The sequence below is a fragment of the Chlorocebus sabaeus genome, chromosome 25, assembly GCF_047675955.1.
Source record: "Chlorocebus sabaeus isolate Y175 chromosome 25, mChlSab1.0.hap1, whole genome shotgun sequence".
In the NCBI taxonomy this organism is placed as follows: domain Eukaryota; kingdom Metazoa; phylum Chordata; class Mammalia; order Primates; family Cercopithecidae; genus Chlorocebus; species Chlorocebus sabaeus.
The window spans coordinates 61,753,322-61,779,726 of NC_132928.1; the positions used below are offsets into that span (position 1 = coordinate 61,753,322).

Consider the following 26,405-nt stretch of genomic DNA (forward strand, 5'->3'; position numbering starts at 1 on the left):
TGGGTTGGTTCCATATCTTGGCTATTGTGAATAGTGCTGAAATAAACATGGTAGTGCAGGCATACTGATTTCAATTCCTTTGGGAATATACCCAGATATGGGATTGTTAGATCATATGGTAGTTCTATTTTTAATTTTTTAGGAATTTCTATATTGTTTTCCATAATGGCCGTACTTCCAGTTATATCTTTATCAAAGTACTCTATCATGCCCATGGAGGCTTACCTCTGAGTTGACACCATAATACTAATTAATTTCCATTAGGTGTGATTGTTAACCAGCCAATTATATTTTCTTTATTCCTATAATTTTGTATATTTTACTCAAAAGGATATGAAAAATTTGGCCAAATGCCTTAAAGTCAATATATACATTGTCTATAGCAGTCTCTTGATTTAAAAATTTAATAACTCTTCCAAAAAAAGGAAATAATGTTGGCTTGATCTTGGCTCTGAATCCATTTGACTCCTTTTAATCACCTCTTGCTAATCTAAATAACCACTGAGACTGCTCCCAAATATTCCAACTCTCTTTCCTATTGTGCACATGGTAGGAGTGCACTTCCCTGCCTACTTGAAACTAGGCATGGTCATGTAATTTGCTTTGGTCAATGCCATGAGGAAAAGTGAAATACGTCACTCTGGGAGTAAAATGAGTATACTCCACTACATCCTCTTTCCCACTACCTTGACAACCAGAATGTTCCAGCGTGGGTCCCAAAGTGAAGGCAAAAACAGAGAGTTTTTTTGCCTTCAAGGGACCCACATAGGGACATGCAGTATGAGCAAGAAATGAACAAGAAATAAGCCTTTGTGATTTCAAGCCATTGAGATTTCAAAGGTATTTGTTAAGGAAACATAACCTGTATTATCTCAACAAATACATTATGTTACTGGTCTTTGTTTTCTGGGATCCACGAGTAGCCTCATCTTTTGAAATTCAGAAGAGAATGTGCCCATCTCTTCTGAAGAGATGGTATTCCAGCCCATCTCTTGTTCTCCATGGTTTTTTGAGAATACTCACATTATACCTGTCAGTTCTTTCAGTATCTGTAGATATATGTTGTCTGGGACTAGCTAGAATTTATTTAAAATGACTGTGTGCTTTAGCACTACTTATCTTGGATTTCAATTCTTTCCTAGCCATGCTTGTTATACTTTTCAATTCTCCATGGTGGAGAAGGTAGAAACAAAAGAAAAGTTGTATAGAACACCATACTTAAGCTTCGTCCTTATTCCTCTTTTATTAATTACCTTGTTTTCAAGAAAGCCTTTAAAAATCCCTCTAGGTTTTCTTAACTTTAGTATTTTTTGTAAGTCTTTCTGGACATTCAATTTTCTTGTACCTTTCTTTTTATTATTATCATTATTATTATTTTAGAGATGGGGTCTCACTCTGTCACCTAGGATAGAGTGCAGTGACATGATCTCAGCTCCTTGCAGCCTTGACCTCCTGGGCTTAAGCCATCCTCCCACCTCAGCCTCCTGAATCGCTGGGACTACAGGCGCATACCACCACATCCAGCAATTTTTTTTTTTTTTTTTTTTTTTTTTTTGTAGAGATGAGATTTCACTATGTTGCCCAAGCTGGTCTTGAACTTGGGCTCAAGCAACACTACTTTGTAGGCTTCCCAAAGTGCTAGGATTATAGGCACAAGCTTCTGCACCTAGCCTCTCACTTCTTAAAAGTTCATATAGCCTCTCACTTCTTAAAAGTTCATATAGCACCAAATTTACTATCTGAAGTTATTTATTTGATTTAATTTTTCCTATTGACTGTTCCTGGCACATGCTGTGGTCTTTTGTTGCATTTTTAGTGCTATCCTTTTTTTTGAAACCTTAGTTATATGCTTCTTCCTTTTGTTCACTTCTTAACATTTGAGTTTGCCAGGGCTTTTCCTTTTAAAGGTTATGTAATATGTAACATTTAGCACTCATGTTTTAGAATACTAAATACATTTTTAAAGTATACTATATACATTTTAAAGTTTGTCTGTTAAATGTACAAATATTTTTCCCTGAGTTATTTTTAAAATACTTCCCCTTAAATCTAAGGGATATAAGTGACTGTCTCAATTTTTTCCTTGAATACTATATCCCAATATGACCTATGTCTATCTGAAATTACTAACCAGTTCCTCTCTGCTGGTCAGAAGTAAACCAAAAATAACAGTTCCTTTTCTTAAAAAACAAATCCTCTTATTTTCTGTATAACCTATTCCAGTAACTTGGATTGCTCTGAAAAAGTAAAGGGTGTTTGCTTTTACTGTTCAGGCTGGTAGAGCATGATTTTTACAACATTTAGGCATGAGCATTTAATCTGCCCCGGCAGCTACAGGAAGGCCTTAGGAAATCCTAGTTTTCTCAGAACTAACTGGGTAACAAATTGAAATTTCAGCATTTCCTTCCACTTAGAGCTTAAGGCCTTCCACCTTTCCAGCTGCCACACACACACACAGACACACCCCCCCTTCTGAACTCTTTTCGTCTATTTATTTAACATTATACCTTTATAGGCTTAATCTCTTGCCTATATACAAAACTCTAATACTCACTTACATATAAATACACTCACACACACAAATCACATCTACACTTGATTTTTTTTTTTTTTTAAAGACAGAAAAAGTAAAAGACCAAGGTAGAGAGAGGGGAAAAGGAAACGTGAGGACAGAAGAAAAAGAAGTCTGGCCTGAGTGAATAGAGCTAACAGCCCTATTTAGCTCTATTTGCCCTGCAAGGGCCTACCCCTTCTGGCAAATGAGTGGAGGCGTTCAGCTACCCTCTTTCACCCCAGCCTCTTTGTAATGGTGCTCACTTTTGCAACAGCTGTTCAGGGTGGGAAGGTTCTTCCTCTGTATAGAAACTGGCCCTTTTGGAGTTTGGCTCAACAACTCTGGCATTTTCACCACTATAAGCAGGCCGCAGGTTAGAACAAAACAAATGGAGAAAGAGCAATAGGAAAATGAGCAAATGAATATATCAGATTTCCTCTATTTCAATTTTCTTTTTAGAAGACCTATTTGGAGACTGCTTCCTGTCACCATAAAATCCTGAACATTTGTCTTGAACATGAACACTCCAAGAGAAGAATTCCAGGACTGGCCCATAGTCAGAATAGCAGCTCATTTACCAGACCTCATTGTCTACGGACATTTCTCCCCAGAGCGACCCTTTATAGATTATTTTGATGGAGTCCTGATGTTTGTTGATATTTCAGGCAAGTGCAAAAGGGATGTTTGTTTAATGTGGATGAGCAACAGGCTCACGTGGGAAGTCACATGCAGAGCTTGATTGCAGAGTAGGGAGGCCATTCTGGAGCCCCTGGGCTGTCACAGCAGATGTGCTCCATTGAGAACACAAGAGGGAGGAAATAGTTTGTGGCTCTGGCTCTCTCTCATCCTCCCTTACCCAGCACTGCCAGTCATGGGCATATCTTTAAGATTCTCAAGTTCCGTTCTTTGCTCCTGTGTCTCTTCCCCAACTTCACTGACTCATCCTCCCCAGCCCCAAGCCCCACACACATCCCAGTCAAAACTGACCTCAGGAAATGATCTCCCTAGATGATGTTTACATCTTACTAATAAACTTGCCACCTCTTCAGAAGTGTTTGAAATGTGTGTGATTTTGTTACCACGGACTGAAAATTTTATTCCCAGTTAAAGAAGTTGCAGTTATCACTGTACAGTAGAGAATTCGGAAGAAAGATATATCTGGAGCCTTTTCCTGGCCCCTAAAATAATAGATACAGGAGGCTGCATGTCTGACACTTGACCAGCCACAAAGATCCCTAAGAATAAACTCTGCCTGTTTTTAAAAGCTGAGGCCGCCGGGCGTGGTGGCTCACGCCTGCAATCCCAGCACTTTTGGAGGCTGAGGCAGGCGGATCACAAGGTCAGGAGTTCGAGACCATCCTGGCTAATGCAATGAAACCCTGTCTCTACTAAAAATACAAAAATGAGCCAAGCATAGTGGCGCATGCCTGTGGTCCCAGCTACTTGGGAGGGGGAGGCAGGAGAATTGCTTGAACCCGATAGGCGGAGGTTGCAGTGAGCCGAGATCACGCCACTGCACTCCAACCTAGGCTACAGAGCGAGACTCTGTCTTAAAAAAAAAAAAAAAAAAAAAAAAAGCCTGAGGCTCACTGCCTTCCTGGGTAGTCCTCTTCTGGCTCTGTTTGATTTCCCCAAGCAGCCAAAGAAATCAGCTGCACATTTATTCCAGGTTTTACTGCAATGACTGAGAAGTTCAGCAGTGCCATGTACATGGACAGAGGGGCTGAGCAGTTGGTGGAGATCCTCAACTACCACATAAGTGCAATAGTGGAGAGTAAGTGTTCCCATAGGTTTCTGACTTGAGAATATTTCAGTTCATTGTTTTTTCTGTAGTTGTCAATTATAACCTGATAGAGTACAATTGCTTAGCACTCCTCCTCTTCCCCATGAAATGTGCATAAAACCAGTCTTTTTTGAAATACGATATAGTATAACTGAAGAAATAAACATAATCAAACCTCACTAATACAGACTATTTGAGGGAAGGGATATTTTGTGTTAGAGGACTGAATTATAAACTGCTTTTAAAAGAACTGTAGTAGTAATACTTTTAACTATATGACATATTCAAGTATTTATTTTTATTTATTTATTTATTTAGAGACAGAGTCTTGCTCTGTCGCCCAGGCTGGAGTGCAGTGGCACAATCTTGGCTCACTGCAACCTTCACCTCCTGGGTTCAAGCAATTCTCATGCCTCAGCCTCCTGAGTAGCTAGGATTACAGGCGCCCACCCCCACGCCCGACTAATTGTTGTATTTTTAGTAGAGATGGGGTCTCACCATGTTGGCCAGGCTGGTCTCAAACTCCTGACCTCAAGTGATCCACCCGCCTCAGCAGCCCCCCAAAGTGCTGGGATTACAGGCGAGAGCCAACGGTGCCCAGCTATTTTTATTAATTTTTTTTTTTTTTTGAGCCAGAGTCTCACTCTGTCTCCCAGGCTGGAGTGCAATGGCATGATCTCGGCTCACTGCAACCTCTGCCTACCAGGTTCAAGCAATTCTCCTGCCTCAGCCACCCAAGTAGCTGGGATTACAGGCGTGTGCCACCACGCCCAGCAATTTTGTATTTTTTTTTTAGTAGAGATGGAGTTTTACCATGTTGGACAGGCTGGTCTCGAACTCCTGACCTCAGGTGATCCTCCCACTTTGGCCTCCCAAAGTGCTGGGATTATAGGTGTAAGCCACTGCGCCTGGCCTATCCAAGTATTTTTAAAAGCCAGCATCTATATAACCCAAAGATAGTCATTAAGAGATTGTTGTATGAGTAGATAAATGATTTATAATTAACTTCTCAATAATTTGTCTCCTAATGATGGATGCTGAAGCACTTAGAGTAAACTGAAAACTTTAGTCCCCTTGTCAACCTCTGCCTGCCATCTTGTTTGCATTGTTAATTCAAACTATTCATGAAGACAACGGTTTACTCTGTTATGGCGAACTCCTGGCCTAGTGTTTTATCAGGCTCTGAGTTCCTTAGTAATATCTTGATGTTACCCACTAGACAAAATTTAATGCTTCATAAAAGCAGGAACTATGGTTGATTCCTTTCTGCATCTGACTTGGCACAACAGGTGCTTAGCCAATCCATGGTGATGCATAACGAAAAGAGAGAATGGCCATTTACGCCATACAGTCTAAATAAACAAAATACAGAGTGAGTAATAACCAAAAATGCAAGTGACTAGGGTTGTGATTTTCCCATTCCCTGACTCCTAGTTTCTGTGGAGTCCTGTCATTCATCCACCCACCCATGTTTACACAAGCCCCAGCCTATAACATATACTGATCAGTAAATTAATTAAAAGCATTCCATTATCGTGGGAGGAGGGCAACTGTCTTCAGACCTCATCAGAGGGCAGCTGTCTTCAGACCTCATCAGAAACCCTACCTGTCTTTCTCCTTTCTTTCCCCATTCACAGAAACGGAGCATAGACGCCCACTGGTTCCATGTATTCATTCTCCATTTGAGGAAACAGACTCAAATGGGTTAAGTGGCTTGTCTAGGATGAGATCTTTAGTATAAGTCTATTCTCTGAATCACTGTTCTTTTGACCTAGTTTCTATTCCACTAACAAAGAATGATTTTTTTTTTTAACTGCTTTTAAGGAATCAGTGTTTGATTTAATTTGTTGTTGTTATTTTTTTTTTCTCAGAAGTGTTGATTTTTGGAGGAGACATCCTGAAATTTGCAGGTATGGGGGCTTACTAAGATAGGAGGGGTAAGAAAGGAATGCTGAGATGCCTGTGCTTCTGTGCTGGGGACAAAGGAGGCATCCTAGAGAAGGCAGTGGCCAGGAGATAGGCTGAGGAATGCTTGATGAGTAAGTTTCTATACAGATCTCATACAAAATAGATTGATCCCCAGGGCAGGTCAAAAGCCCGCGGCATGTCTCTCTCTGAAGGTGATGCACTGCTAGCCCTGTGGAGGGTGGAGCGAAAGCAGCTGAAAAACATTATCACAGTGGCAATTAAATGTAGCCTGGAGATACATGGATTGTTTGAGACCCAGGAGTCTGAAGAAGGCCTAGACATCCGAGTCAAGATAGGTAAGCATTTGAGAAGGAATAAATCCTACGGCAGTTGGGATAGGGGTCTTGACTCCTGGGGCATCTCTCTCTCCCAAAGAGAAGTAGTAGAACATGGTGGCTCAGCCCCATGATGCCTTGGACTTGGAATCAGGACAATCAGAATGTGAATTTTGGCTTCCTCACATACCAGTTGAGAGAATTTGGGCTACATAATATCTATCTAATAAGTTATTACAAAAAGTAAATTAGTTGGCATGGTAGTTGATGCATAGGAACCACTCAATAAAATAGTCTGTTACTGCTACTGCTTTTATTATTATTCCATCTTGCTGCTTGTCAAGGTTGTGCAGTATAAAACAAAATAGAGACTAGCTTGCCATCACATAGTTTCAGCAATGGCATGAGATTGGTCACCCCCTACCTCATAAGAATGATGTGCAGGAAAAGCTTAACAGGTCAGCCTGCAGCACAGCTCCAGCTTTATACAAGGCTTCTTAAGGTTATACTTATAATATAGTAACAATCACACATATTTCCTTATTACATTGCAGACATTACACACTATGCATGTGCAAATATTACCCACATTATATCACAGTCCTGAGATACAGGCATCATTGTATCCATTTCAAAGATGAAAAACGAGATTCTGAGAGGTATAAGTAATGAGTAACAGCTAGAGTTATGGTTGGTGCTGTTAGTGTTAGCTTCTGCCTAACTAAACTTTGCAAAACTTAGAATTCTCACATGTTGAACCTGGTGAGATCATCAGCAGTTATACAATTAACTGTTTCTCAGCCTTCTTCAACCTAGGCCCACTTTTGATATTGTTAAAAATTTCCAAATAAGGCCGAGTGCAGTGGCTCATACCTGTAATCCCAGCACTTTGGGAGGCCGAGGTGGGTAGATCACCTGAGGTTGGGAGTTTCAGACCAGCCTGACCAACATGGTGAAACCCCATCTCTACTAAAATACAAAAATTAGCCAGGCATGATGGCGGGTGCCTGTAATCTCAGCTACTCGGGAGGCTGAGGCAGGAGGATCACTTGAATCCACGAGGCAGAGGTTGCAGTGAGCCAAGATGGCACCATTGCACTCCAGCCTGGGCTACAAGCGTGAAACTCCATCTCAAAAAAAAAAAAAAAAAAAAAAAAAATCCAAAGAAGTTAAATATTTTGTTGAAAAAAAATCAAAGTTATATAATACTGAATATTTTTTCTAAGTTAGCACCCAAGGAGTCTGATGTGTTATCCTTCTTGAGAATGATGGGAACCCAGCCCCCTCTTGCATGCTGATTGGCTCTTAGAGAGGTGGGTCCCAGCACCTTTTTTTAGAGTAAGTCCGAACATCAGTGTGTTTCAGATAGAAAACAAACTGTGTGTAGTATCAGGGGGAAATCAGCCTTGACAAATCAGTACAGCAGAGAGCGATGATAAAAAATAAACTTTGATTGTATTACAGTCATTTAAAAGAAATGTGTGTCACTTATAGTTCATTCATACATATATTTTGTGTACATGTCGTGTTATACAGTATCTGTCTTCTGTCACTCGGGTACCAAAACTTTCATTTACCAACTTAAAAACAATGAGAGAAACTGTTGTTGGGATGGGATGTGTAACTGTCAAATGCATACTTCTTTTCCCCACCCTCTGTTGTCTAAAATTCGACCCGAAGGGATTATTTTTAGTTACAGCTTCAATCTCTGCTAAAACGCAAAGTATCCCAAAATAAGAATTATTAAAAGTATTCCCTGTTGCCCTTAAGTATACATAATTGAAGAAAAGGTAAAAACACCTTTGGGGACTGGTAGGACCATGTAGGGAGAAAAATGTTACAGACAGGCAAAAATTAGTGGTAGAACTTTCTAGCTTTGGAAGAAGGGGAGCTTTGGAAGGCCCGAGCCCAAAAAAGGTATGCCATAATTCCTATGTCAAGTTAGAAGTGAGATTTTGCTCTGAGATAGTATAGTCCCACAAAGATTACGATTTTTCCAAGAACCTGTGCTGCTGGGAAATAATCCAGAACTTCTTGTGCAAACCTATTCCTTGCCTTCTTGCCAGGACTGGCTGCTGGCCACATCAGCATGTTGGTCTTTGGAGATGAAACACACAGCCACTTTCTGGTGATTGGTCAGGCAGTGGACGATGTGCGCCTTGCACAGAACATGGCTCAGATGAATGATGTTATTCTGTCACCAAACTGCTGGCAGCTTTGTGACCGGAGCATGATTGAAATTGAGAGCATTCCAGATCAGAGAGCAGTGAAGGTGGGTGTGATGCTGCTACTTGCAGAAAAGTTCTGCCAGCCTGTAACAGAGGCACCCAGCCAGAACAGTCACTGGGCACGCTGGTTTCATAAAGCTCCTGGGTTGGAGATTGGGATGGCGTCAGTCTGGGTTAGGCTACAGACACTTTAGTCCAGGGCAGCTCCTCTGGGAGGAGCCAAGGCTGGTTAGCTTGAGGAGGAAATGATTAGGCTTCTTTGTGGGTAACTGAGGATATGGAATTTGGGGATTGAGGCCTTTTGAGGGGCTAGTGACCTAGCTTAAGGAACCAGAAGGGTCTGCCGGTTCACCCGGGAGCAGAGGGGAATAGTTTTAAAGGCTGTCATTGATCCTCACTTTCTTTACCCAACACCCTCCTAACCCAGGGTGAGGGATCACTGAGGGTAAAGATTGGAGTTGAGCAAGTGTGGCGAAGTTCAGTGATAGAACAGAGACTTTTCCTGTGGCTCTGCCTAGTAGAAAACATTGTGGTTAAGTTGCAGATTGACTATAAGCAGAACTGTCCCTGGGATATGGCCAATTAGAAAAGCTGTGCTTTGAGGGTATGAAAGTGGAAGAAAGGCCGGGTGTGGTGGCTCAGCTGTAATCCCAGCACTTTGGGAGGCCGAGATGGGCGGATCACGAGGTCAGGAGATCGAGACCATCCTGGCTAACACGGTGAAACCCTGTCTCTACTAAAAAATACAAAAAACTAGCTGGGTGAGGTGGCAGGCACCTGTAGTCGCAGCTACTCAGGAGGCTGAGGCAGGAGAATGGCGTAAAACCAGGAAGCGAAGCTTGCAGTGAGCTGAGATCTTGCCACTGCACTCCAGCCTGGGTGACAGAGTGAGACTCCGTCTCAAAAAAAAAAAAAAGAAAGTGGAAGAAAGGTGTGCTGCTAGATGAACCAAAGGAACGGGACTACAGGGCAGAAAGAAAGAAAAGACAAAGAATCTGTGCAGATGCTGGCCAAGATGGGAGGCACTCCCACACTCATGCATCAGCCTACAACCTTCACCACCACCACCCCCTCCTCACTCTTCCAGCAAGACATACCCAGCCTGCATGGCGTAGCTGGCTCATAGCAATAGCCCATTCCCATCCTCTTCAATCATTCTTTTTGGTTTTTTGTTTTTTTTTTAAACGGAGTCTCGCTCTGTTGCCCAGACTGGAGTGCAATGGCACGATCTTGGCTCACTGCAACCTCCGCCTCCCATGTTCAAGCAATTCCCTACCTCAGCCTCCTGAGTAGCTGGAATTACAGGTGCCCGCTACCACGCCCAGCTAATTTTTTGTATTTTTAGTAGAGACGGGGTTTCACCATCTTGGCCAGGATGGTCTTGAACTCCTGACTTCGTGATCTACCAGCCTCAGCCTCCCAAAGTGCTGGAATTATAGGTGTGAGCCACCGTGCCCAGCCTCTCTTCAATCATTCTTTATAACCTTTAAAAATTGTTTTAACTTTGAATTCATGTTAGACTTACAGAAAAGTTGAAAAAATAATAGAGTTTCCATATATCCCTCACCTACCTTCCCCTAATATTAACATCTTTCATAACAAGAGTGCAATAGTCAAAACCAGGAAATTAACATTGGTACACTACTACTCACTAGTTAAAGACTTTATTTGAATGTCACTAGTTTTCCCACTGTGGTCCTTAGTGGAATGTTCCAGGACTGTATGCATGATCTGACATTACATTTTGTTATTTTTGCTTAGTCTCCTGCAGTCTGTAATAGCACTTCAGTCTTTCCTTGTCTTTTATGACCTTGACACTTGAGAGTTGTCAGTTATTTTGTCAAACATCTTTCTGTTTAGTTTTGCCTGATGTTTTCTCTCTCGCTCTCTCTCTCTCTGTGTGTCTCTCTCTTTCTCTCTCTCTCTCTCTCTCTATATATATATATATATTATTTTTTTTTTTTTTGAGGTGAAGTCTGTCACCCGGCGGGGAGTGCAGCGGCATGATCTCAGCTCACTGTGACCTCTAACTCCCAGTCCCAAGCGATTCTCCCACCACAGCTTCCTGAGTAACTGGGACCACAGACCTGTGCCACTACGCCTGGCTAATTTTTTTTTTTTTCTTGTATTTTTGGTAGAGACAGGATTTCACCATTGTTACCCAGGCTGGTCTCGAACTCCTGAGCTCAAGCAATCTGCCCACCTCAGCCTCCCAAAGTGCTGGGATTACAGGCCTGATGTTTTCTCTTTATTGGACTAAGTTTATGCTTTTTTTTTTTTCTTTTTTTTTTCTTAGCAAGAATACCACAAAAGTGAGGTCGTGCCATTCTCAGTGTGTCATCACATGCGTCTCATGATCTTGATGTCTTATGACTGGTGATGCTCCTAATTTCTTTTTGGCCATCAGCCCCTGTCCTTTAACACTTATGAGAAAGAAATGGTGTGCAGTTTAACCAGGTTTTATTTGAATTAAAATGTTATGAAAGAAAAAAGCAGGAAAAAGTTCTAAGGGTGGAAAAGGATAAGATTAGTCCCCCTTGGAATGACCCTCTCTGTGCCTATACCAAACATTGAGATCTGAGTGAATACTGTAATTGGAAAGACTTTTTAAATTTTTAATTTAAAATTTCAGTTTTACAAAAGATTTTTGGTGTTTAAGTGTGCCAATCACTGTGCAGTCAAAAGCATACTCTCTGACTTTCTGCTGAGAAATTACATTCCGAAGGATTAAACAGTTCTCAGAATAACTGAAAACTTCTCCTTTTCTTTTATTTAGGTTAACTTCTTAAAACCACCCTCTTCTTTTAATTTTGATGAATTTTTCACAAAGTGTATGACCTTCATGAATTATTATCCTTCTGGTAAGCACAAAAGTAAGTACCCACCATGGAAAAACGCCTTCGCCTCTACCAGTGGTCAGTAGGGTCTTATACCAATGCCAATAGCTTCATTACTAGTAGGTGAGCTCCTCAACACAGCTCTTGGTCCTTATCAGCACACGAAGGGTACCTACTTCCCATTCTCTGGGGCAGCAGTCCTAAGTATGACACTCCCCATACCCTCCACCTCTCCCTAGGCACTGACTCCTTTCCCTCATCCATCAAACATTAATAAGTATCCCCTAGGATAAAAGAAAAAGTAAAGCTTCTTTGTGTGCTGCTTTCCCCTCCTAACCTTCACCAATAAACTTCTCAGAAAAGTAATCTGTAAATGTATTTATACCTGTTCTCGTATCCCCTTATTTATTTATTCATCCAATAAATATTGATTGCAATCACCTTGATGTATGTGCTCACCTGCTCTTCAATCTTGCACCGCTGACATCTATCTTCTGCCCTGGTCCTCTGCTGTCTACTGAGACTGTTTATGTCAAGGCCACCAAGGACCATTAATTTGCCAAACCAGGTGACCTCTTCTCAGGCCTCATCCTAGGTGGTTGACCGTAGCTTACACTCTTTTCTTGGACACTACCTTCTCCTTTTTCCTTGGGTTCAAGAGTATTATTCTTTTCCAGTTTTGCCTTTACTTCTCAAATCACCTATTTTCAGTAATCTTTGCTTAGTTTCCTTCCAATTTCTTTTTTTTTTCTGAGACAGAGTCGCGCTCTGTCGCCCAGGCTGGAGTGCAGTGGCACAATCTTGGCTCACTGCAAGCTCCGCCTCCCGGGTTCACGCTATTCTCCTGCCTCAGCTTCCCGAGTAGCTGGGACTACAGGCCCCTGCCACCACGCCTGGCTCATTTTTTGCATTTTTAGTAGAGACGGGGTTTCCCCGTGTTAGCCAGGATGATCTCAATCTCCTGACCTCGTGGTCCACCCTCTTCGGCCTCCCAAAGTGCTGGGATTACAGGCGTGAGCCACCATACCCGGCCCCTAGGTGTCCCAGAGTCTCCTGACAACTGTAAAGACAGGACGGCTCAATGCCCAAGAGAATAGGGACTGGGAGACTCCTCTGGCTAGCACTGCTGAGCCAAACTTCCCTCTCTGAGCCTGCGCCCTCCTTCTGCCTTCTTAGACCTCCTGAGGCTTGCGTGCACGCTGAAGCCTGATCCTGAACTGGAGATGTCCCTACAAAAGTATGTGATGGAAAGCATTTTGAAGCAGGTACTTTCATAATTGAATTTATAGGCTTTGGGGATGTCAGGGATCTGGACAGCTGGAGTTTTAAGATTTAAGAAAAAAACTCAGCAGCTACTAGTAAATAGTAAAATGTTTCGTTAACATAAAAAGACTTCCTTTTTCTTTCTTTCTTTCTTTTTTTTTTTTTTTTTTTTTTGTCACCCAGGCTGAAGTGCAGCGGCATGATCTCAGCTCACTGCAACCTCCGCCTCCCGAGTGCAAGTAATTCCCCCGCCTCAGCCTCCCACATGTGCCACCACACCCAGCTAACGTTTTGTATTTTTAGTAGAGATGGAGTTTCACCATGTTGGCCCAACTGGTCTCAAACTCCTGACCTGAAGCGATCTGCCCGCCTCACCCTCCCACAGTGCTGGGATTATAGGCATGAGCCACCACGCTGAGCCTAAAAAGACATTCTCTATGTGTAGGTGACTGTGAAATTCATTGTTCAAATCTCAGTACTTTAAAAGAGGGCATTATTCACAATTATAATCTGACAACAGGCATAAAATACGACTGTGTTGCTTATATAATTGGGCAAATGGGAGCTGTTGCAAGCATATAAGAACATGTGGGCACCCTTTCTGTATGCCACATTGCAGAAAGACTTCAAGTGGATGAACACTGGCACACTATTTCTCCAAGTCATTTGCATTAGATCTTAAGTTTTGAGATTTAACAATGCAGGTAATTAGTATACTCTGAGCTACCTCCACCCTCCAGTGTTTTCTCTTTTTATTCTCTTAATCTTGATTCTCTCAAATTTATTAATCCGTGTGAATAATAACTGTCTCTTATTGCTCACCATATGCCAGTCACTCTGCTAGTTCATGTATTTATTCTTTACAGTCCTTGGTAGATATTTTTATCCCCATTTTATATGTATAAGAAAATGGAGACCCAGAGAACACTACAACATTTCCTGAGGTTGTCAAGTAAAAGATATAGCTAGGATTTGAACCCTGGTCTGTCTGAATTCTACAATCTTTGACAGGCTATCCACCCTCCTAATATATGCCTGCTTTGATTCTTAGTCCCATCAAAATGCTGTTGTGTCCTGGAGGAAATCTTTGTAACAAAGTCCTATCCAGTGGGTAGCTGCCTTCATAAGTGAATTGGAGAGGTATCAGAATGCACCCTGCCACTTCAGCCCACTGTAAAAACATTACCCCTAGTGCCTGCAATTGCTTGACTCTTTATGGCTTTCGAAGCTTAAAAAAGTCACCCCATTCTCCCCTAGCCATTCTCAAGAGCTATAATACATTATGCTTCTTTAATTGCAACCAGCTGAAAACAAGGTCTTTAGCAATGGAATATAAGATGGACTCTGTGAGTCACTGGGAAAATTCCAGGTAGGAAAAATGTTTACCTGGTGAAGAGGTACAGCTAAGAGGGTTGAAAACAAGACCAAAGACAACCTTTTACAACTTTCCCAAAACCAGCCCCTGCACCCAAAGAAGAGAAGTCCTTAAAGATACTGTAGTCCTCTTTTCCAAGCCAAAACTCAGAATACATAGTCTGACAGAAGTTTTTTTATTTACTTGTGAATGATTTTATTTGAAAAATCAAGGCCAGACTCATGCCTGTAATCCCAGCACTTTGGGAGGCCCAGACAGGTGGATCACTTGAGCCCAGGAGTTCAAGACCAGCCTTGACAACATGGCAAAACCCCATCTCTACAAAAATACAAAAATTAGTTGGGTGTGGTGGCATGTGCCTGTAGCCTCAGCTACTCAGGAGGCTGAGGTGAGAGGATCACTTGAACAAGGAGATGGAGGTTGCAGTGAGCCGAGATGGCGCCACTGCACTCCAGCCTTCGGGACAGAGTGAGACCCTGTCTCTAAAAAAAGAAAGAAAGAAAGAAAGAAGGAAATCAGCACATTGGTTAATTAGAAATTATTAAATCCCTTTTATAAAAAGAATAAAATTACGTGAAACCAGGACCTTCTAGGCAGTTAGGAAGCATGGCTCCATTATTCCCTATACCAATTCTTCTTTAATCTAGAAAATGTGCTTCACATTGTCGTTGGAGAATCTGACACTTCTGTGCTATTTCGAGGAGAAAGTGCAGTGATTTTCTCCCATTGGTTTGCTATGTACTTAATTAACAAAATTCAGGAGTGATGATTGGCAGGGATAATTTGGGAACATTCTCCTTTCTTTTCCCTGTGCCTGTTGTGTTGGAGAGAAGAAATGAAATATACCACCCCAGAGAGGCAGAAGGGTGTGGCAGATTAAATGTTGGATGAGCCAGGTGCGATGGCTCATGCCTGTAATCCCAGCACTTTGGGAGGCCGAGGTGGCGGATCACAAGGTCAGGAGTTCAAGACCAACCTGACCAACATGGTGAAACCCTGTCTTTACTAAAAATACAAAAATTAACCAGTCGTGGTGGCGCACACTTGTAATCTCAGCTACTCAGGAGGCTGAGACAGGAGAATCGCTTGAACCCGGGAGGCAGAGGTTGCAATGAGCCGATGTTGTGCCACTGCATTCCAGCCTGGGTGACAGAGCGAGACTCTGTCTCAAAAATAAATAAATACATAAACATAAAAATAAATAAATGTTGGAAGAGGAGTCTGGAGATTTGGGTTCTAGTGTATTGTGTCCTTATGTGACCTTGGGAAAGTTGTGTTACTTCTCCATACATCAGTTATTTAATCAGTAAAATGGGGATAATAATACTGATTTCAGTTTGTTTGAACATAGTGTAGGATAGAATGTGAAAACATTCCAGAAGAAACCTAATGAAAACAGAAGGTTGAATTACATAGCATGCTATTCTTATTCCTAACTATAAAAATAAGAGAGCCAAACCAGCAGATGGCATCTATGGACCTGTATGGGGCCTGAGGGAACTCGTCACCCTGAAGGGCAAGACACATGCCTGGCTGCCTTTGCCAACTGCTGATTGTAGAGCACTAGGGCCTTGAACAAAAATAGGTGGTAGCCTGGTAGTAGTCACAGTGGGCCTTGGGCAATATCCAGTGCTGTGCTGGCTTCAGGTCTGACCCAGTGCAGTCTCAGTGACGGTAGCCACAAGGGTGCTTGTGTGACTCCACCCCCAGCTCCAAGCAGCTCAGCACAGAGAAATAGAGACTCCGTTTGTTTGGGAGAAAGTAAGGGAAGAGAACAAAAGTCTCTGCCTGGTAATCCAGAGAATCCTTCTGGATCGTATTTAAGACCACAAAGGTGGTACCTCTATGAGTCTGCAAGAACCATAGCATTACTGCACTTGGGGTGCTCTGTAATGCTGATATGGCTTAGATCACAACACCCAAGTTTTTTTGAATATATGGAAAGCCTTCCCAAGGAGGACAGGTACAAACAAGCCTAAATGTCAAAGACTACAATAAATACCTAACTCTTCAATGTCCAGACACTGACGATCTTCCACAAGTATCAAAACCATCCAGGAAAACATGACCTCACAAAGGAACTAAATAAGGCACCAGGATGGAGAAACAGAGACATGTGACCTTTCAGACAGGTAATTCAAAAAAGCTGTTTGAGGAACTCAAAGAAATTCGAGATAACACAGAGAAGGAATTTAGAAACTTTCAGCCATGCTAACTAAGAAAACAAGAGAAAAGACCCAAATAAATAAAATCAGAAATGAAAGAGGAGACATTATAACTGATACCACAGAAATTCAAAGGATCATTCATGGCTACTATGAGCAACTATATGCCAATAAATTGGAAAATCTGGAAGAAATTGATAAACTCCTATACACATGTATCCTGCCAAGATTGGACCCTGAAGAAATCTAAAACCTGAACAGATGAACAACAAGTAATAAGATCAAAGCCATAATAAAAAGTCTCCCAGCAAAGAAAAGCCTGGGACTCGAAGTCTTCACTGCTGAATTCTACGAAACACTTAACTAATACCAACCGTACTCAAACTACTCTGAAAAATAGAAGAGGAGGGAATACTTCCAAACTCATTATACGAGGCCACTATTACCCTGATACCAAAACCAGACAAAAGTACATCAAAAAAAGAAAGCTACAGTCCAGTATCTCTGATGAATGTTAATGTAAAAATCCTCAACAAAATATTAGCAAACCGGATTAAAAAGACCATCCATCATGATCAAGTGGGATTTATCCCAGGGATGCAAGGGTGGTTGAATATATATGCAAATCAAACACTGTGATATGTCTTATCTACAGAATGAAGGACAAAAACCATATTATCATTTCAGTTGATGCTGAAAAAGCAGTTGATAAAATTCAACATCCCTTCATGATAAAAATTCCCAAAAAACTCTGTGTGGAAGGAACATACCTCAACATAAGAAAAGCCATATACAATAGACCAACTGCTAGTATCATGCTGAATAGGGAGAAACTGAAAGCCTTTCCTCTAAGATCTGGAACACAAGGATGCCCACTTTACCACTGTTTTTCAACATAATACTGGAAGTCCTATGTAATCAGACAAGAGAAAGAAAGAAATGGCATACAAATAGGAAAGGAAAAAGTCAAATTATCCTTGTTTTCAGATTATCTTATTATATTTGGAAAAACATAAAGACTCCACCAAAAAACCATTAGAACTGATAAACAAATTCAACAAAGTCACAGTATACAAAATCATCATACAAAAATCAGCATTTCTATATGCTAACAGTGAACAATCTGAAAAAGAAATCAAGAAAGTAATCCTGTTAACAATAGCTTAAAATAAAATAAAGTACCTAGTAATTAACCAAAGAAGTGAAAGAGCTCTACCACGAAAACTATAAAATGTTGACGCAAGAAATTGAAGAGTCCACAAAAAAAAATGAAAGATATTCCATGTTCATAGATTGGAAGAATATTCGTACTAACCAAAGCAATCTACAGATTCAATGCAATACCTATCAAAAATACCAATGACATTCTTCACAGAAATAGAAAAAAATTCTCAAATTTACATGGAGCCACAAAAGACCCAGAGTAGCTAAAGCTATCCTAAGCAAAAAGAATAAATCAGGAGGAATCATATTACCTGACTTCAAACTATACCACAGAGCTATAGCAACCCAAATAGCATAGTACTGGCATAAAAACAGACACGTAGAGGAGTGGAACAGAACAGCGAACCCAGAAATAAATTCATACATCTACAGTGAACTAATTTTTGACAAAAGAGCCAAGAATATACATTAAGGAAAAGACAATCCCTTCAATAAATTGTGCTGGGAAAAACTGAATATCCATATGCAGATGAATGAAACTAGACTCCTATCTCTCACTGTATACAAAAATCAAGTCAAAATGGATTAAAGACTTTGAGACCTCCAACTATGAAACTACTACAAGAAAATATTGGGGAAACTCTCAAGGACATTGGAGTGGGCAAAGATTTCTTGAGTAATACCCCACAAACACAGGCAACCAAAGCAAAAATGGACAGATGGGATAACATCAAGTTTTTTTTTTTTAGAATTATTTTATCAGATAAAAACTTAGACAGTTTCATTTATGAGTTTTCTTAATCTTTTATTTTTGTATTTTTTTAAATTATACTTTAAGTTCTAGGGTACATGTGCACAACGTGCAGATTTGTTACATATGTATACATGTGCCACATTGGTGTCCTGCACTCATTAACTCATCATTTACATTAGGTATATCTCCTAATGCTATCCCTCCCCCTCCCCCCACTCCATGACAGACCCCAGTGTGTGATGTCCCCGACCCTGCATCCAAGTGATCTCACTGTTCAATTCCCACCTATGAATGAGAACATGTGGCATTTGGTTTTCTGTCCTTGTGATAGTTTGCTCAGAATGATGTTTCCAGCTTCATCCATGTCCCTACAAAGGACATGAACTCATCCCTTTTTATGGCTGCATAGTATTCTATGGTGTGTATGTGTCACATTTTCTTAATTCAGTCTATCACTAATGGACATTTGGGTTGGTTCCAAGTCTTTGCTATTGTGAATAGTGCCACAATAAATATACACGTGCATGTGTCTTTATAGCAGCATGATTTATAATCCTTTGGGTATATACCCAGTAATGGGATGGCTGGGTCAAATGGTATTTCTAGTTCTAGATCCTTGAGGAATCACCACACTGTCTTCCACAATGGTTGAACCACCAACAGTGTAAAAGTGTTCCTATTTCTCCACATCCTCTCCAGCACCTGTTGTTTCCTGACTTTTTAATGACTGCCATTCTAACTGGTGTGAGATGGTATCTCATTTTGGTTTTGATTTGCATTTCTCTGATGGCCAGTGATGATGAGCATTTTTTCATGTGTCTGTGGGCTGCATAAATGTCTTGTTTTGAGAAGTGTCTGTTCATATCCTTTGCTCACTTTTTGATGGGGTTGTTTAATTTTTTTCTTGTAAATGTGTTTAAGTTCTTTGTAGATTCTGGATATTAGCCCTTTGTCAGATGGGTAGATTATAAAAATTTTCTCCCATTCTGTAGGTTGCCTGTTCACTCTGATGGTAGTTTCTTTTGATGTGCAGAAGCACTTTAGTTTAATTAGATCCCATTTGTCTATTTGGGCTTTTGTTGCCATCGCTTTTGGTGTTTTAGTCAAGAAGTCCTTGCCCATGCCTACGTCCTAAGTGGTATTGCCTAGATTTTCTTCTAGGGTGTTTATGGTTTTAGGTCTAACATTTAAGTCTTTAATCCATCTTGAATTAATTTTTGTATAAGGTGTAAGGAAGGGATCCAGTTTCAGCTTTCTACATATGGCTAGCCACTTTTTCCAGTACCATTTATTAAATAGGGAATCTTTTCCCCATTTCTTGTTTTTGTCAGGTTTGTCAAAGATCAGATAGTTGTAGATGTGTGGTATTATTTCTGAGGGCTCTGTTCTGTTCCATTGGTCTGTATCTCTGTTTTGGTACCAGTATCATGCTGTTTTGGTTACTGTAGCCTTGTAGTATAGTTTGAAGTCAGGTAGTGTGATGCCTCCAGCTTTGTTCTTTTGGCTTAGGATTGTCTTGGCAATGCGGGCTCTTTTTTGGTTCCATATGAACTTTAAAGTAGTTTTTTCCAATTCTGTAAAGAAAGTCATTGGTGCTTGATGGGGACGGCATTGAATCTATAAATTACCTTGGGCAGTATGGCCATTTTCACCATATTGATTCTTCCTCTCCATGAGCATGGAATATTCTTCCATTTCTTTGTGTCCTCTTTTATTTCACTGAGCAGTGGTTTGTAGTTATCCTTGAAGAGGTCCTTCATATCCCTTGTAAGTTGGATTCCTAGGTATTTTATTCTCTTTGAAGCAATTGTGAATGGTAATTCGCTCATGATTTGGCTCTCTGTCTGTTATTGGTGTACAGGAATGCTTGTGGTTTTTGCACATTGATTTTAACATCAAGCTTTAAAAGTTTCTGCACAACAAAAGAAACTGTCAACAAAGTGAAGAAATGGAAGAAAGTATTTGCAAACTACCCATATGACAAGGAATTAATCTCCAGAATATATAAGGAGCTCTAGCAGCTCCTTAGAAAAAATCTAATAATCCAATTTAAAAAATGGGTAAAAGATCTGAATAAAGCCAGGCACAGTGGCTCACACCTGTAATCCCAGCACTTTGGGAGGCCGAGGCGGGCAAATCATGAGGTCAGGAGTTCAAGACCAGCCTAGCCAACATGGTGAAAGCCCATCTCTACTAAAAATACAAAAAATTAGTTGGGTGTGGTGGCGGGTGCCTGTAATCCCAGCTGCTCAGGAGGCTGAGGCAAGAGTATCGCTTGAACCTGGGAGGCGGAGGTTGCAGTGAGCTGAGATGTGCCACTGCACTCCAGCCTGGGCAACAGAATGAGACTGCGTCTCAAAAAAAAAAAAAAAAAAAAAAAAATCTACATAGACATTTCTCAAAGGAAGACATACAAATGGCAAACAAGTATGTGAAAAGGTGCTCAACATCATTGATCATCAGATAAATGAAAATCAAAACTACAATAAGATTATCATCTCATCCCAGTTAAAATGACTTTTATCCAAAAGACAGGCAATAACAAATGCTGGACAGGATGTGAAAAAAAGGGAATCCTTTTACGCTGTTAATAAGAATGTAAATTAGCACAACCACTATGGAGAACAGTTTGAAAGTTCCTCAAAAAGCTAAAAAATAGAGCTATCATACAATCTAGAAATTCTACTCCTAGATACATACTCAAAAGAAATCAATATATTAAAGAGATATCTGCACTCCCATGTTTACCATGGTGCTATTCACAATAGTCAAGACTTGGAAGCAACTTAAGTGTCCATCAACAGAGAAATGGATAAAGAAAATGTGGTACATATACGCAAGGAAGTACTATTCAGTCGTAAAAAAGAATGAGATCTGTCATTTGCAACAACATGAATGGAACTGGAGGTCAATATGTTAAGTGAAATAAACCAGGTATAGAAAGAGAAACCGCATGTTCACATTTACTTGTGGGAGCTAAAAATTAAAACTGTTGGGCTGGGCACGGTGGCTCATGCCTGTAATCCCAGCACTTTGGGAGGCCGAGGCAGGCAGATCATGAGGGCAGGAGTTGGAGACCAGCCTGACCAACATGGTGAAACCTCATCTCTACTAAAAATACAAAAATTAGCCGGGTGTGGTGGTACGTGCCTGTAATCCCAGCTACTCAGGAAGCTAAGGCAGGAGAATCACTTGAACCCAGGAGGCAGGGGTTGCAGTGAGCCGAGATCGTGCCACTGCACTCCAGCCTGAGCAACAGAGCGAGACTCTGTCTCAAAAAAATAAAAATAAAAATAAAAAATAAAACCACTGAACTCATGGGGATAGAGAATATAAGGATGGCTATCAAAGGCTGGGAAGGGTAGTGGGGGATGAGGAGGAATTGGGGATGGTCAATGAGTACAAAAAATGAGAAAGAATGAGAAAGACCTAGTGTTTGCTAGCACAACAGAGTAACTATAGTAAAAAATAATTTAATCATTGATATGATTTGAATTTGTATCCCCTCCCAAATCTCATGTTGAATTATAATCCCCAATGTTGGTGGAGGAGACTGGTAGAAGGTGATTGGATCATAGGGGTAGATTACACCCTTGCTGTTCCCATGATAGTGAATGAGTTCTCATGGGATCTGGTTGTTTAAAAGTGTGTAGCACTTCCCCCTGCTCTCCTCTGGCCATATAAGACATGCCTGCTTCTCCTTCATCTTCCCCCATATTATAAGTTTGAGTCCTCCCCAGCCATGCTTCCTGTACAGCCCAGGGAACCGTGAGTCAATTAAATCTCATTTCTTTGTAAATTACCTAGTCTCAGGTAGTTCTTTATAGCAGTGGGAGAACGGACTAACACAACCATACATTTTAAAAATAACTAAAAGAGTATAATTGGATTGTTTGTAACACAAAGGATAAATGCTTGAGGGGATGAATAATCCATTTACCCTGATGTGATTATCACACATTGCATGCCTGTATCAAAATATCTCATGTAACACATAAATATGTACATTTACTATAGATCTACAAAAATTAAAAAATTTTTAAATTTTTTTAAAAAATAAGAGAGTCAAAAAGAACAGTAGTTCTTTCCCTTATTGCGATGGCTCATATTGGCATGAGGAAGCCAGCTGTGGGGGTAATGGAGTGGTTGCTGGCCAAAAATTAGCACATGCGTAAGTCCCCACTGGAAGAGAGGGATTTTGGTTCTATTTCCATCTGCTCGACTTCAGGCATGCTAGCTCTGTCATGTTTTACCTCACACATTCTGAGGTAGACATTCCCTATATGATCTCAGGTATGAGGTGGGGGCAGTGTTGGGGGAGGGATCCACTGCCAAGGACACCTACAGAAAGCTGCTGTCTACTTTGCAGATTGATGACAAACAGCTTCAGGGCTATTTGTCTGAGCTTCGCCCAGTGACGATTGTGTTTGTGAACCTGATGTTTGAAGACCAAGACAAAGCAGAAGAGATAGGCCCAGCCATCCAGGATGCCTATATACACATCACTTCTGTCCTGAAGATCTTCCAAGGCCAAATCAATAAAGTCTTCATGTTTGACAAGGTAAGTGTGAACTATGGGATGGGAACCTACTAATAGTTTGAGATTAGCATTCATGGACAAGCACATTGGTGAGACGGAGAGAACAGACATGGGAAATTTAACCTAGAGGCTGGGTGTGGTGGCTCACGCCTGTAATCCCAGCTCTTTGGGAGGCCGAGGCAGGCGAATCACTTGAGATCAGGAGTTCAAGATCAGCCTAGCCAACATAGTGAAACCCTGTCTCTACTAAAAATACAAAAATTAGCCAGGTGTGGTGGCAAGTGCCTATAATCTCAGCTACTCAGGAGGCTGAGGCAGGACAATGGCTTGAACCTGAGAGGCGGAGGTTGTGGTGAGCCGAGATCACGCCACTGCATTCCAGCCTGGGCTATATAGTAAGATTCCGTCTCAACCAAACAAAAAAAGAAATTTAACCTAGAAGGCCAGTCTTTATAATTACAACTTCTATGGTGGATATGGCACTTACTCTGTGCCAGGCACTGTTCTCAGGACCTGATCTGTATTGACTCATTTCATCCTCATGACCACTCTGAGTGGTAAGTGCTCTTGTCATTATCCTCATTATATAGATGAGGATGCTGAAACAGAGATTAGGATGCCAGGACAAGGTGAGATGACGTTTTTCTCATGATCATCAAGCTAGTAAAGGGGGAGGCTGGGATTCAAACCCAGGCAGTCTGCCATCCCTGTCTGAGCTCACTACGCTGGGCTACCTCTCACTACACATAAGTCTCCAGCCCGGCGCATGATGTATTATCCGGGGGTTTCGGGTCAGGAGTCTAGCAATCTTCACACCCCGGAGCTTGTTTCCAAGAATGCCCACTTGCCATGTCAACACCTCCAGTTCCCCCTTTATTTTCATCCATGGTAGGGAGGGCACTGCCTCTGCTCCCAGGTGTTTTCACTCTGTTTTTTTTTTGAGATGGAGTCTTGCTCTGTTGCCCAGGCTGGAATGCGGTGGTGCAATCTCGGCTCACTGCAACCTCCGCCTCCTGGGTTCAAGCGATTCTCTTGACTCAGTCTCCTGAGTAGCTGGGATTACAGGCATGCACCACCACACCCAGCTAAGTTTTGTATTTTTAGTAGAGATGGGGTTTCGCCATGTTGGCCAAGTGGGTCTCGAATTCCTGACCTCAAGTGATCCACCTGCCTCGGCCTCCCAAAGTGCTGGGATTACAGGCGTGAGCCACTGCGCCTGGTCTTCACTCTGTTCTTAATCAATTCAGAGAAAAGTGATGTGATGAACAAAGGACCACAGATGCATATATGAGAATTGATTTCCCATCTCAATTCCTTTTGTGTATTAAAAGCAGAGCACTTAATTACTGCCCTGCATCCACTCACTCACTAATACAACAAGCATTTACTGAGCATTTCATAGAAGATGAAAAACTAGGGCTGGACAGCAGAGATGAGTAACACACACATTGACACAACTAGGCAGGAAGCATGCATTCCATATAAGACGAACTAACTCTGTGCTATGGGAGTTCTGGGAAAGGGATTACTTCCAGCCTGGTGCCTCCAGTATCTTCTTCAATATTGACTCATGGGTATCATAAGAAAAGAGTATAGAATCTAAGAGAACAGTCTTTCGTGTCTTGCAGACATGGCTCCAAAGATTCCCAGCTGTGAGACTTAGCAAGTCATTGAACTTCTCTGAGCCTTCGTTTATTCCTCTTTGAATGGGGATAGTATTTGCCTCAAATGATTGTGGAAAGTTTTAAACAATGTAATATGTGTGAGGCACTTGGTGTAATGCCTATCTTAGAGTCAGCATGCAGTAAATGAGAGCTGGGGGAATCAAAAGCTCTTGCCAGGCCACTACATAAATTTGCAGGCAAAATGGGCTCCCTGCTTCCCCCAAAGGGGTGGCCCTCTTTACACATACCTAGAAGCAGGGTTTCTCCCTTCAAGTCAAGGCAGATCCCAGTTCTTTTAAAGATCTAATAGTAGATCAAATTCTTTTGGACAGGGTTGAAGAAACTGAGGTATTTTAGCGTTCTTTGCATTTTATCAGGATGTAACATGTCAAAAACTCAAAATTTCAACCCATCATCCTTTATTCACAATGCCCTTTTCTTACAGACAACAGCACCTGACTGAGGTCATTTTTTCAGTGACTAATACTACAAATGCCAAGTTTTAGAGTTGAATCATTGCATGAAACAGTTAGCTTTATGATAAGAAAACCTACTCGCAGCCTAAGCCTTTATCCCTAAGAATGATAACAGTATCTGCAAAGTACTTTATAGTTTACGATGACTTTTTGAATATATAACACATTAATTCTTTTAGTAGGCAAAAGCATCTCAGCAGGTCTACAGTATATCCATTTTCAGATAGATAAACGGAAGTTCCTAGATTGTAATTGACTTACTAAGTTTCCACAGTTGAGAAGTGGCTTGAGAACAGAGACTTTCTGACTCCAGAACTGGTGCCTTTTCCACTGCTCTGTGCTGCTGCTTCATAGACTTAAACTGAGCACCTTGCAGCATGGACCTTGGTCCCAGGAGAGAGTAAGCTGGAGCATGCACACAGATAGCTCAGCCCTATTCACTACATCTGGAGCAAAACAAGCCCTTCTCCAGGGCTCAAGTCCTCCTGTTGATGATGCAGTAGAAGTGACTGAAGTGTACTAAAAATAAAATACTGTGAGAGAAATCATGATGAAATTTGATTCAGAAGCCAAAAATTGCCGCCGGCTCTCTGTTGAGCCTTCTGGCCCTCAGTTGAAAGCACACTGTGCATCAGCTGTGGTTGCTGTCTCTCTCCCTCACAGGGCTGCTCTTTCCTCTGTGTCTTTGGCTTCCCTGGGGAAAAGGTACCTGACGAACTCACTCATGCTCTGGAATGTGCTATGGATATATTTGACTTCTGCTCTCAAGTCCACAAAATCCAGTGAGTGTTGACCCTGGTCCCACCCAGTGGTCCCTGACCCTTTTGAGGCATACGTAGGGGAGGGCATGCAGGGAACAGGAAAGAAAGAAGAATTAATTAAGAACTTAGTCCTGTGTCTTAAACTGTTGTTCCTCCTCGCATCTCCAGGCCATGTAGAAATGCCATAAACTAATTCCAACGGATAGAGAAAATCCTTTCCCACCCTTTCCCAACCCAGGCATTATTTCCCACCCTTCCCACTTTCTCTATGCTCATTATCTTTATCTCTTTCCCCACAAATCTTGTCTCCCCTGCACCAGAACTGTATCCATCGGCGTTGCCAGTGGGATTGTCTTCTGTGGGATCGTTGGACACACTGTGAGACACGAGTACACAGGTGTGCTGAGTCAGCTCATCTCCACTTTTCTTTCCGCAAACACAGCACCTTGCCACTGGGCTTTGTGGGAGGAAGCACAGAAATGAGTGAGACATGGGCCCTGTCCTCAGAAAGTCTTCCAGATGGAGCCAAGCCATGGAGCTCTCAATGCTTGCAGAGTGTGCATTTCTGGGGCTCCGCACGAGTATGAGAAATACATAG

At 41.5% G+C, this 26,405-nt stretch overlaps 1 protein-coding gene across 1 annotated transcript in view; it reads left to right on the top strand.

Annotated features, from left to right (window-relative positions):
- The first annotated feature begins 2,231 nt into the window (after positions 1 to 2,231).
- ADCY10 (adenylate cyclase 10) overlaps positions 2,232 to 26,405 on the top strand; it is an 88,378-nt gene continuing 64,204 nt past the window's right edge. The window contains exons 1-10 of the mRNA XM_007989636.3: positions 2,232 to 3,219; positions 4,224 to 4,328; positions 6,209 to 6,247; positions 6,458 to 6,601; positions 8,647 to 8,852; positions 11,585 to 11,681; positions 12,822 to 12,910; positions 22,736 to 22,927; positions 25,710 to 25,828; positions 26,128 to 26,204. Coding sequence (XP_007987827.2) covers positions 3,072 to 3,219; positions 4,224 to 4,328; positions 6,209 to 6,247; positions 6,458 to 6,601; positions 8,647 to 8,852; positions 11,585 to 11,681; positions 12,822 to 12,910; positions 22,736 to 22,927; positions 25,710 to 25,828; positions 26,128 to 26,204 — 1,216 coding nt within the window. The 5' untranslated portion in view covers positions 2,232 to 3,071. The remainder of the gene's footprint in view (positions 3,220 to 4,223; positions 4,329 to 6,208; positions 6,248 to 6,457; positions 6,602 to 8,646; positions 8,853 to 11,584; positions 11,682 to 12,821; positions 12,911 to 22,735; positions 22,928 to 25,709; positions 25,829 to 26,127; positions 26,205 to 26,405) is intronic.